This window comes from Channa argus, chromosome 1 (assembly GCF_033026475.1).
Source record: "Channa argus isolate prfri chromosome 1, Channa argus male v1.0, whole genome shotgun sequence".
NCBI classification, from domain to species: domain Eukaryota; kingdom Metazoa; phylum Chordata; class Actinopteri; order Anabantiformes; family Channidae; genus Channa; species Channa argus.
In genome coordinates this window covers 46243429-46257166 of record NC_090197.1, presented here as the reverse complement: position 1 = coordinate 46257166, position 13738 = coordinate 46243429, and the positions used below count along the sequence as shown (strand labels likewise).

The following is a 13738-nucleotide window of genomic DNA, read 5'->3' as shown; positions in this document are numbered from 1 at the left end:
ATAAGAAGGAAAAAGTGCCATTTCTCAACATTAACCCATTGAATATATTCCTAAGGCTTAATATTACAACTTAGTATAACTTTATACAAATAAAAACTATCATCTACTCTTTGATGAGTATGTCTCACATCAGAGTATAAAAATATGAGGCCTGACCATAAAAAGTAGCTGCCACATGTCAGAAGGAACACCTTGTCAATAGTTATATTTTCCCAAGATTTAAATGACAGGGGTAAACATAAAAAGCTCATGACAGTGTAGGAGTGTGTAGATAAAGTGTTCTTTGGTCTAAAATTAAAGAGTACTGTTCTTTTTTCCCTAGCATTTACTCTTATGAAAGGGCACAGCTGAACTATCTGAAAATGTATGTATGTGTCTGAAACTCATAGTACTAACTATTTAGCAGGCAGTAGACTTTTATATTTACATGTTTCCCACCAGTTACATGAACCAACTCTACACATCATTAGACCACAGCTGACTGTACACTATGGACTGAGGTTGATATTTAGAGCTTCAAGAGCATCAGCTAAACTTCTGAAAATGCAAATGTAAAAATGGGACCAGCATGTGGAGGGGAAAAAAACTAACTTGAATAAACCTACTGCATTCTATTTAGTACGTAGTATACAGTATGAGATTTCAGACACAATTCGTGTGACCAAAATGGGCACAGGAGGGAAAAAAAACAAAACAAAAAACCTTGCTGCATATCCACACAAAGTTGTCACTGAATTTTAAGTTTATGAAAAATAATAGTAAGGTTGATGAGTCAAAAATATACGAAACATATATGTAAAAAAAGACAATTAGTGCTTTATCAACTGGGTACTTTACATTTAAAGGTGTGTTGTGCTTGCAGTCTTTTCAGAATTACTGTCTGTCTGCACACTTGATGTGGCCTCATTGGCGAAAGTGTGTTCTATTGTGTTTTTGAGGCATGTCTCTCCATCTGCTGCTAGTTCGTCGGCTTCCTCTAACTCGCTGTCTTCTTCCACACCATCTGCACTGCATTCAGACTCTTCACTGTCACTGCCACAGGAGCTTGATGTCTCATCTTCAGAGTCAGAGTAAACCTCAGCCCCATGGAAAATATAGCGATTTGGAGTTTGAAACAGGTACTGGCCTGCTGTAGGAAACAATACAATTTTTAGTGCTGAAATTTTATATTGTGGGTGTGTGTGTGTGTCATAATTGATCTAGATAGATAGATCGTTCTAGAGAGAGAGAGCGAGCTCTATATTAATATATTCTCTAATGTGGTCTTAAACTTACTTTCAAGGCGTTTACTGATCGGACTTCTGTTGATTCGACTCATCCAGCATCGTCTACGAAATTCAAGGTTGGAAGTGTGGCTCTTTAATTCAGCAGCCTCCTCTTTTGGTTCCTTTTCAGCTTGTAACTCTGAAGGCTCCACTATCTCTTCACTGGGGCACTGAGCATTTGGACAAGGCTCTGGGGGTGTAAAATTATTACCAGCAAGCTCTGTGACATTCAAACTTTTGGTCTCCTCTAAAGGCTCAATTACTGAGTCTGTACTGTGCTCCTGAGCTGTGGTGCTGGAAGCAGGCAAGGCGTCACTTAGTGGCTGTTCTGGTAACCGGGGGGGTTTCTCTGTGATCTTAGTGAGTTTTACAGTGTTGTAGCAGAGTTGCTCAAAGTCTCCATTTAATCTGTGACAGAGCTCATTGACAATGACATCACAGTCCCCAAGTAGTTCCACATCAAAGTTGAGGTGAGGCAGTGGCTCCCTATTGATTAGGACCTGAGGCACTTCATGAGGAATAGAGTCTGTATGTAACAATGAGAAAATAATTATGTGCTGTGTGTTTGCATTTTTATGCAAGTACAATTGAAACCCACTGGTTATTGTTTGAATTATTTAGAAAATTTAAAGTAGAACTTACTTGGGATAAGGGCAACTGGTCGGACTTTAAGTGAAGAGCCTATGACAATCAAGAGGTCCACCTCATCTTTATCCCGTTTCATGGCTCTGTGGAACATTTCTGGAAGGTTCTCTCCAAAGAAGACTATGTCTGGTTTCATGATTGCCAGGGGAATGTCTGGACATCGTGGGCAATGAGGGACAACCTTAAAGAGGAATTTGTTTTGTTATAAATATGAAAAAAATTATGTGAAGCCAAATTTGATCTTTATTTAAACCTACAATGAGCAACTTGAGCTGGAGCTAGAATGAGACTCATAATAAATCCACTCTGCTCTGCCATTCCCCTCTCCTGTTATGCTCTTCTGACTAGATCAACAAGTTTCGGTCATCTGTTTTTTGATGATGCGATATACAATAGTTTATATTTACTTTTAGATAAGTTTGTAATGAATACACACTTGGTTGAAGATGTCCTCCCTTATAGCCTCACAATCCACTTTGTGTTTACAGATAAGACAGGATGCAGTTGCAAACGACCCTGTAACAAGAAGATTACAGAACTTTAACAATCACTATGGACAAATCCATTTAAAAAATAAGCAAGAACTACCTACATGCAGTATCACTTACCATGGCATTGGATAATTCGCTGAACACCCGCCACTTGTTCTAATGTATCAATGTTTTGTGTGTAATTGCGTAGCAGTTTTCCTTGTTTATCCAGCATAGATATGAACTTGTGACAGGGTGAAGGCTGGAACTGACCAGGGTAAATCTCCTGTAACAAAGTAAATGCATTCAGCATCAAAGAGTACTCATTCATATGCCTCCTTAAGTTCGCTGATTCACACAATTCATTAAGATCTTTTTGGCCATAAAAAAAATATTCACTGTCGCAAACTGGACCTTTTATAACCACAGCCTAATAGCCTCAGGACAAGTTCTACTCATTCCTTCTAAGTTCAATCTCATGACTGCAGATGAATCCAGTTTTGATAAGGCTTTAAAGTTTGTCAATGCAGGGAACTTTGTAAATTACTCTAACATAAAGTTATCTTAACAAACAGGTAAATGTCAAAAACATTTTTTAAACACAAGGTGCTGGTGCATCCGCTATTACTACAATACAAGTTTTTGTTCACAGACCTTCAGGCAAATGACAGATATATCTTCTGTTATGTTCAAGGCTAAACAATGGACCATATTACTATTTTAATGTGAGACAGCAAAAAAACAATGAAATCTAAATGATACAATGTTTAATATATGATGGACCCTTATTATGCTACAATCATACACCTGGGATACACAGAACTACATACACATACTCCATAGAACTATTTCTTTGCATTTACTGTTTAACCTTATAAAATAGGTTTTAAGATCCAAGTTGTTTGAAGCTTCTGCATCTATGCATATTATCTCTGTAGCAGCTGTCAAAGTTTTGTGAGAACACTTCAACTGGATTTATGTTATTAAATTACATACCAAATACTAGCATCTTAAATAGAACTAATCATCAAACCAATTTTGTGATGCATGGTTATCAACTCAGCGCATGTACAAGAGCAAGTGGACACAATGAACAAACCTTTGCAAACTTAAAAAAGGGTCTTGGGTCCCGTCTGAAGTATTCAATGTCAAACATAGCTTGTGGGTCTGGAAGATCAGGAAAGTCTACAGCAAGCCGTGCATAAATTCCATCTCTGGAGCGAAAGTCTGGTATTCCACATGAAACTGACACCTACAAAGACAAAAACCACACAGGCATTATGACTTAATAGCATGAACACTGTAAATACATTTTAATCAAACATATGATAATCTGCAATAGTACAGCTGTATAATACTAGTGTAAATACATACCCCAGCACCAGTCAGCACAAGGATCCTTTTACTTTCATGAAGTAGCCTGACCACATCTTCTAAGGTATTAATATCCTTCCGCTTCTTTCTTTTTGGAGGTTCTGAGATATTGATGATGATTTGCCACAATGTCATGTCATCTAAATCTGGTGGAAGTACAGTCTCAGGCAGCAAATCCCTCAGAATTGTCCTAGGATCGGTCTCTCTGATGTGTTGCTGGATAAAGCTGTAGGAACCTGACCAAGTATACAACATCGCAGGATGACTCCAAAATGTATTTGCTGTAACATTGCATAATAAGGCTTAAATAAGTACTGACTTAAAAAAAATGCATACATTCCGAAGAATAATAAAAGTTACTACATGCATGGTTTCGGCCAGATGTTCGACCCAAATTCACCTATTTGTGGTTGAGGAGTCCAGTCGCTTGAGCTTGCATGTGAGGATCTGTCATCTTCCTCAGTGATGTGGTCCGGTGTGACAGACAGTCCGTTAGAGGGGAGATCGTCGTGTCCAAGAAAATCTGAGCAAAGAGAAGTTTGGAAAATGAATAACTACAACGAGACGTGAGTAGCGTATATCTGTTAATCATGGGTTACAACTATATCTTTTTACAGTTAACTAAATAATCGGAAGTGGCCGTTTTTGAGAAGTACTAACCTCTCAACGGCCACTCATCTTTACTGTGATTAACGTCAGCTAACTAGCGTTAACTTATTTTCTGGTTCACGTTAAGTTAATTCGCCGGTTAACGCTAAGTTGGTAAAAGAAACACTGCTCACTGTAAGTCCAGTAAATACCAACGCTCTGGTAAATGTCCGACGGTTTTCATACCAGCATCCTCCTGGGTTGTCCCAAGTACTACGCCGTCGTGTAGTTTCATAACTGGTTTGTGCGACTCTGAGACCAGCAATCCCAGTCCATTGTTGTCTCCGCCTAGTACTGCTGGGGCCTCCTCTACCGCCATCACCGGCTTTGCTTCCTTCTCAGCTGGCGGAGCACTATTCACCGCCGAATCCCAGCTCCTGGTATCTCCGGAGACGCATGATAATTGCGCTTCTTCGGCGACTTTGAATCCATAATTCGTCACCGGACCAATTTTGGACCTTTTCGGGGCAGGCTCGTCCATTTCGGAGGCGCCAGAAAAGACCATTCCGAGACTGCTCTCCCCGTCCGCCATCTTCAGCCCGCAGAGCCGCTGAGCAGATCCTTCCTTTCGGACAGCTGGCTCGTTTGCATAGCGCACGTGACTTTTTGTCCACCAATAGCTACGACTGGAACATCCCCACTTTACGTTGGTGACGTAAAACCATAAACAAAATATTGATGCGTTCACTGTCGGTTGAGTAGGGCCAATTGTACGAGTTTGTGAATGGCTGCACAAAGTTGTGAGTAAAACGTAGACGTATAACATTTTTGACAACAGAGATTAAACCATGTCCAAGGAGATTTTGTAACTTTTATATTAGGTCTAAAGATTGTAATTTTGAATTACAAACTAAATCACGTATTGAACCCTATTCATTGTCACATCTGCCACATTTCGTTAGATATAATAGGAAGTCCAGTCATCAAAACAATAAAATCGTGTTAATGTCATTCATAAATTTTACGCATTACTTAAAGCTGTCTTTGCCATAGTGTCATTCCTCCTGTAAATGTTAGACATTTTGTGGCTACCCTTGCGAGGACCATGAATGCAGCATACGTCATATGGTTAAAAGGACAGCTCATGCGTGCTCGCCCCACAACTCAGGAGAGAACTCCCTTAACCATTTGGCAAGTCCTTTATTGATTACACAACGTTAGTTGACAAAATAATATACACTCTGTGAATACTGTCAGTGAGTGACCCAGCGAGAAAAGGCCAGCCCATCACCAACCCAGAAAAGCTGTGATCCGGGGTGGTCCGTTACAAGAAACCATAGACATTTCCCCCGTACTGCTTTTGATGGAGGCTGCTCTGAACTGCAAACCAGGGGACTTGGAAGATTACTACGGGTTATTGGGTTGCGATGAATTGTCGTCGGTAAGTTGAAGCGAGTCGGTTGAGGCTCAGCCTATTTGCTAGGTGACACTATGTTTCATTTTTAATTCATATGTATTCATATGAATGTATTAATATTTATATTTAATAAGGTTTATGGTTTAGGTAATTTGATAATTGTCTAAATATGCAGGATGCACAACAGTGATGAGTATGTTTAAGTTTTTAAACCAAGAGATTTATGAATTTTGGATATTCCAGAGGTTAGTCTGAGCTCAGAGACCTGTTGATGCTTCACTGTACCGAAACACGTCGGATGAACTCGTGCGTCATCTGGTGCTTCTGTTGTGTTAAAGCTTACGGGTAATAGGCTGCTTCATTCTTATGCACATGAATAATTAAATATAATAACCTTACATGCTCAAAAGAATATTTCATATATATGTGTTTTATAACCGTAACATCTGTGTGATGAGCATACCCAGACAGCCCCAAATGCGTCGTGCTGACGTAGGCAATACGTTGCTCCTCTTTTAAAGGACAGTGGTAGCGTGTATGGCAAGCCTTTTTATTATTTACCAGGTAGACAAGATTTACTTTTTAAGATATATGTAACAACATTTAATTCGTCAGAATTTTTAAACAAAGATATCTGTAATTACATTTTGACTAGTCAACATTTAAATTACAGATATCTTGAATGACATTTCGACTAGTCACAATTTCATTTAAAGATATCTTTAATTTGGCACATTTACAAGATATCTTTATTATGTTTTTGGACGTCTCAGACTAAGATTTGACCAGTCGAAATTCAACTATATATCTTTTAATTGGTCAAAACTGTATTGAATATACACTATATTGCTCACCCATCCAAATAAATGAATTCAGGTGCACAAAGCAAAGACATGGATGAGTGAGTTTGGTGTGGAAGAACTTGACTGGCCTGCACAGAATCCTGACCTCAACCCGATAGAACATCTTTGAGATGAATTAGAGCGAAGACTGTGATCACTGTGTATTATGTATTTCATAAACACACTCCTCAACCTTGTTATTAGCCTTCCCAGAAGAGTTGAAGCTGTTATAGCTGCAAAGGGTGGGCCAACGTCATATTAAACCCTATGGATTAAGAATGGGATGTCACTAAAGGTCATCTGGGTCTAAAGGCAGGTGAGCGAATACTTCTGGCAATATAGTGTATCTTTGATACCTAGTCAAAATTAATTTTAAGTTATCTACAAACACATTACAGATATGTTATGAAGGTATGTATTCATACCTCAGGTTTTTTTTGTTGCTGTTGTTGCTTATTTTGTATATCCAAAATGACATCACTGTGATCATTGCACCATTGAAGTAATAATTGGAGTGACTGTGATTTAAGATATCTGTAATTACATTTTGACTAGTATGAATTTCCCATTGACTTGAATGGTAAAATGAATTTAAGATATTTACAATTCAATTCTGACTATCCGTAATGTGAATTCTAGATATCTTTAATTACATTGTCTAAAATGACATCACAGACTTCAGTGCCCCATTTTAGCACATATTAGGTATCTGCAATATATTTATGACTACTCAAAACTGTAATTAAAGAAATCTGTAATTTCATTTTGACTAGTCAGTATGTCGCATTTGAAAATGAATTTAAGATATCTACAATTCAATTCTGTTGTGAATGTGAATGTGAATTCTAGTTATCTTTAATTGCATTGTGACTAGTCAAAATTCTATTGAATTTCGACTTATAATATCTTTTTACAAGTCGAAATTCAATTATAGATATTTTAATTATGACTATACATAATGTAATTACAGATCTTTAATAACAGTTTTATATAGTCAGAAATATATTGCAGAAATCTATGGGAAGCCTTTTTAACATTTAACAGTTTTCAGTTTTCAGATATACATTTCAGATACATTTCAGATATCAAGAACTGCATTTTGACTAGTCTAAATTAAAGTGTGACTGGTCAAATTTATAATACAAGATATGTATAACTGCATTCTGACCAGTAGGAATGAACATCTACAATTATATTTTAACTATGCACAATTCCTTGGTGGATATCGGAAATGACATCACTCTCATCATTACACTGTAATGTGTCAATAGACTTACAGAATTCAAATTTCAGATACCTGAAATTTATTTTTAACTGGTCAAAAATTTAAATTAAGATATCTGTAACTACATTTTAACTAGTCAGAATTTTATATAAAGATATTTCTAAATAAATGTTAACTAGTCATAATATTGACTTTAATGAGAAAACTAATTTAAGATATCTACAATTCAGTTCTGACTATCTGTAACGTGAATTCCAGATGTCTTTATTTTTTTTTTATTTACTTCATTTTAAATTACAGATGTCTTCAATGAAATTTTGACTAGTCCCAATTTCATTTAAAGATTTAGCACATCTGCAAGATATCTTTATCTTTTTGGATGTCTCAAACTAAGTAATTATAGTCAAAATTCAATTTAAGATATCTGAAAGTAAAATTGGGACTAGTCCAAATGTAATTACAGATATCTTACATTTCTGTTTTGACTAGTCGGTAATATATTGCAGATATCTAATTTATGCTAAAATGGCACACTGATGTCTGTGACATCATTTTGGATATCTAAAATGATGTAATTTTGGATATCTGTAATTAGATTTCGACTAGTTACAATGCAATTAAAGATATCTAGAATTCACATTACGAATAGTAAGAATGAAATTCTGGATATCTTAAATTAGTTGTCATATTTAAGTATGAAATTGCAGATATCTTAAATCACAGTTTTGACTAGTCATATATACATTGCAGATATCTGTATTTTAATTCAGTTGCTCCAATTATTGCTACAACGGCGTAATGACGTCATTTTGGAAATCCAAAATCAGCAACACCAGCAACAACAACAACAACAAAAAAAACGTGAGGCAGGACCAGTCACTAGACTTTTACAATAAAAAACCTGAGAGTAATTTGAAATAAAGCATTGAATAAGCTCGGGGTCTCGCGAGGTCTGATGATGTGCTCTTACAGATACTGGCTGATACCTAAGCACAACTTGAAAAAATATGAGCGAGGTAGTTTTAACTGAAGCTCATTAATGCTTGGTGCTGATGACATAAATCTTCAGAGGGACTGGAGAGACTTCTGGTCAGCTAGTTCAACTCTCCTGATACACCTGGTTACCTGTGTCAGTGCAACCTGCCATTAAACCTCGATACACACAGGTACTTTCACTGTGCAACAGTTCAAATATTACAAATCAATGGATGTCCACGGAAAATCTGCTGCTGAAACATCAGAAGAACCTGTGATAACGCTAAAGGTAAGTTAGCTGTTAGTATTCTGTTTAGTTCAGGGTAATGTCAGGAGTGTGATGTTACTAGACTTTAGTCAGCATTGGATTAGAATCAATCATTTATACACATTTATTAACTGTCCTCATTTTATCGCTACAGTTATTCTGTGTTTGTGTGAATTATGTTCAGTTTGCCATAAGGTCCTTGTGTAGTGGTGCTGTTCTTCCTCATTGTTTAATTAGTTAATATTTGATGCATACAACATCAAAATACCTGTAAATGCTTTCTATTTAAAACATACAATTAAGATTAATACACCCTTTTTTCTTAATTTATTCCCCCGTTAAAATCATTTCAGCTCACAGTGATCAAAACTAAGCACAATTTTGACTTCCCCTTGTATTACAGGGTATTTTGAGACGATGGACAGCGAGGTGGTGTAATCCTATGTAGTTTATTACAGATTATTCTATAGTCATATATATAACTTTCTTTTCACTTACTGTATATTGATGTATTTCAGACATTGTTTTGGCTGTGTGAAATGGTAACCACCTACCAAGTGTGAATGAATTCCTTTACACTTTTAATGCCTGTTACAATGGATACTATGTACATTTTTTACTAATTGGGTGTTTATTCTGTGTATTGGACAGGGTGGATGACAAGAATGCAAACTCATGTCCTCTATTACACCTGGAGATGTAGGTCAAATGTAGGTAAACTATGTACCCACAAAACAAGAAAAAGTAGCAAAACCTCATAAAACTATACACTGAACAGAGGGATCTCAATGGAATCTTTTACTGGAATATAGAACTTGACAGTGCATTGATATTCTGTATTATTATAGTTGTTGGTAAATATCAGGAAATAAAGAAACACGTACAGTAACAGTACAGTATTGAAATATATTAGCCCTCCAATCCTAAAAAGATGACATTTTACAGAGGTGCATATTCTCCCTGTGTCTGTGGTGCTCTCTAAGTACTTGGAGATGCAAAGATATGTAGGCCAGATGGATTGGAAACTAAATATTGCAAATTAATGAGTATACGTGCATATCTCTGTCTCTACCTTGTGATACAATTGTTACCTGTAAATGTTGTACGTGGTCTGTTATACACTGTGAGCTGGGTTAGAACCTGACTGCCATTAATCTTTTACAAGCTGAAAAAGGAATTAATCGATTAGTGCAACTTTAAAATAACGGTGACATAGTCAGCCTGCTTTTTGCCTTATGACAACATAGACAGGCATAGGCATTCAGAAAAGAAAATATAAGCAGGAATTAATATTAGCTTAAGTAAAAATCACAACACACAGTTGTGGCAATGCAGAACGATAAAGTGTGCTCACCTGAATATAAGAATTGTACATCATTTAATAACTTTCTCTTCCTGCATCACCTTTACAGATAGATGAGCACAAATGGCATGGACCAGTGACACAATGGGATGAAGGAATGTACATTGCTGACCAGGGGTTCCAGCAGGAAACTTTAACTGTTTTATTCAGTTATTCACTTAAGCCAAGGTTGTTGTTATTGCTATGGGTCAAACATTTTGGTGTGTACTCTTATTAATCATTTTACCATGGTAAAATTTAAAATGACAAAATTTGCAAAGTGACTGATGCGAACACCTGACTGGCTAACAGGTCATTGACAGTACACTACTGACTTCAAATGTGTAAAATAAAATGTAAATCCCTGGAAACTTAAAATTCTTGATATGAAATGCTAAATGTATATTTGTGTGTTTAAAATAAATTCCAACATAAAATGTGAACATTGTCAATTATTGAAGTGATGAAATTATTCAGCCTTCCATGTATTTGTTTTGATGTTTAGACATATTTTTGTGTGAGTATTATAATATTTTACATCAGCCAAGCCACAGCCATATACTGTTTAGAGAGGAGCAACGTCAGCCAATGCTAATGAAGATTGCGTAGACGGCGGGAGAACGTAGGGAAAGCAGCGGTTAGCGACGTCTCCGCGACATCTTTCCAAAGAGCAAGCAAGCTTTGCGATATCTTAAAGATCCCTATTAAATTCTCCATCTTCAATCAGAATTTTACACCACACATGTACTATATCTAGAACAACAGGAACATAACTTACAAAAACAAATCTATTTTCTTTGATAATTGGTTCAAAAACAACCTCATATTAGTGGGTCAGTTGTTTTCTAACAAATACTTTTTTTGGAATCTTTAATTAAAAGAGGAAAGTAACAAATATTTTCTAATAAATGTTATCTTTATATTTGCTAAATTCTATATGCATAAATGTAAATTTTCTAATAATAAACCACTCTTTATTGTGTTCATAAATGACATTAAAAGATATTTTGAAAGCATACAATTTTTCAAAAAACAAGGCTTTAAAAATACTACGTTATTGAGTGTTATGATATAGATCTTTAATTAATTGTTTTGGGGTTTTTTTGTGCCGTCTGTACCCTTATATGTTATTGTTGTTAAGCACCCTGCTGACTGTGTTTCTATTTATAAAACATTGGATAAAATGTATTTTAAAAAAAAGCAAGCGACCTCTGCACTTCGTAATGTAGACAGCGGGAGAACATAGGGGAAAGGGGACGTTTACGTGACGTCATCCCGCTGTTCAAATAGACGCGCCACTCTTTTCACGACGTCTCCACTACGTCGATAATACGTCATCAATGATAAATGCGTCTAGATAAGATTAAATTGATAGAAAGTTTCAAAATAAAAACGATCAATGTAATTGTAAAGACAGCATAGCCCTGATTCAGAATATAAAAAAGTAGGCCTTACACTTTCCTAGCATATTGTGTGTAAGATGGTGAGTTTGTGGCATCTTAGTTATGTATAAATGATTGAAAGATTGATTAAAAACAATGATTCTTTTCCTTTGCAGACTGAGCAGATTCTCAATGAATACAAGATAAGAGCCTTAGCATGTCACCCTGACAAACATCTAGACAATCCAAGAGCAGGTAAATATTAATGCATTGATATGTGTATAAAAAGGATTTTCAAATGCTGAATACAAATATTTTACGTAAACAGAAATGTGATTTGAAAATTTGGTAAAGCCACCAGTTGATTAAAATTTTATATTTGAAATATTTTTTGTCATTGGACTTCATCTTACTTGTCTCAGAAACAGCTGAGTGACTGATGTCATGATTTAAAAGCAAATTATGTTAATGGAGAGGTGCTTACAACTACGTAAAAGGAAGAGGACTGTTTATTTCAACTAATTTGTTAAGCCTAAAGTCTAATTAATGTCTGATTTATATTAGACTAAAATGTTCTCTCTGACAGTGGCAGATTTCCAAAAGTTGCAGGAAGCCAAAGAGGTTTTATGCAGTGAAACCAAAAGGAAAAACTACGACCTTTGGAAAAGAAGTGGTGTTACTATTCCATTTCATGACTGGCAAGCTCTGAATGACTCTGTAAAAACTGTAAGTCACATTTTGGATATTGATGTTTTCAAAATTAGTAATCTGTATAACAAGAAATCACATTGATGTGTTTCGTTATTTGGCTCCAGTCAATGCACTGGGCTGTAAGAGATAAGAAAGAACCAATGTTGGAGGCCCCAAAAGCAGAAGTCCCCGTCACTTCCAAAACAGAGGATCTGCAATGTGAGCTGGAAGCAATAGGAATCCCTTTATGTGATGCCACACCAGCCTCAAGTTAGTATATTTCATCATAATTGTCATCCTAATTGTTGGGGAGTATAGAAGACAACACTGAAAAAACCAAACTCATACAAACGTGGAAATGTTTGCGCATATTATTACATTGTAATACAATTGAAGATGTGATTATTTAGCAATGCTAAATGTATTTAATCAGTTAGTCTGTACTGTCTCTATTCCAATCAGTTTTTACTTTGTAACAACAATGTGAATCTGTGGTTTGCATAGTATTGATTAAATTACCTTTTTACAGATTATTAACAGATTTTTGTTTAACACCACTGCCTAGGTGATCACTGCCACCGCCGTTTCCGTTGGGCTGCAGACTCACCATCTAGTCTACTGCAGAAGTTTAGGAATTACGAAATCTAATATGAGCAGGTTAAATGTTTGTGCTTTGTGTCTTGTTGTTATTAACTTTGGACCATGTTAACTTGCTGTCACGTTTTATAAATATTGTTTTGTAACTCCCTGTTGCACAAATTGGAAATTGTGAGCTCTTAATGTGTTTGAGGTATGTGTAAAATATGAACAAAAATCAAACAGTGGTTGCATATATGAAATATAAAATATGTTGCTGTTAGTTATGTTCACTAATACAATAGAGATGGCATAGAACTATTTTCGTGAATTGTGTGTGAATGTTGCAGTGAAGTTCACAATTTTGGTCAAATTAAACTGAGATGTGTACATGGTATTTGTGTGCATTATTTATTATGTTTGGTTATAACAGGCTCCATCAAATAAATAGAAATAAAACATTTAGTTTGCTACTATTGTGTATATATCATGGTGTCATTACACAAAAGGTGGTCATTTTGTAGTTTAAATATAATGTGTTTGGATAGAATGGTAAAGGAAATTATAGCCAGATAAGAGATACGTTTCATTTTCTAAAAATACACTGTCTCTGTATGATTCTTGGCAGCCCATCAGTAGTTGGTGTTTAATTGAAACTTCCCTTGTGGAGAAGGGCCCT

General features: G+C 35.9%; 2 protein-coding genes and 1 long non-coding RNA gene across 3 annotated transcripts; 2 read left to right on the top strand and 1 right to left on the bottom strand.

Annotated features, from left to right (window-relative positions):
* Positions 1-178: 178 nt before the first annotated feature.
* Positions 179-4993, bottom strand: sirt1 (sirtuin 1). The gene is given in 10 exon segments (XM_067526578.1): positions 179-1129; positions 1276-1791; positions 1908-2091; positions 2347-2426; positions 2519-2666; positions 3480-3632; positions 3755-3990; positions 4155-4277; positions 4589-4963; positions 4966-4993. Coding segments are annotated over 10 exon segments (2133 nt in total). The 3' UTR covers positions 179-839.
* On the top strand, positions 4958-13456 carry dnajc12 (DnaJ (Hsp40) homolog, subfamily C, member 12). The gene is made up of 5 exons (XM_067526606.1): positions 4958-5783; positions 11970-12048; positions 12380-12519; positions 12609-12753; positions 13049-13456. The coding sequence occupies exons 1-5, from the start codon at positions 5706-5708 to the stop codon at positions 13129-13131; spliced, it is 525 nt and encodes a 174-aa protein (XP_067382707.1). The 5' UTR covers positions 4958-5705; the 3' UTR covers positions 13132-13456.
* On the top strand, positions 5790-11963 carry LOC137139415 (uncharacterized). The gene is made up of 3 exons (XR_010916323.1): positions 5790-9090; positions 9721-9779; positions 10482-11963. It is a non-coding gene; the product is annotated as an uncharacterized lncRNA (long non-coding RNA).
* Positions 13457-13738: the final 282 nt, after the last annotated feature.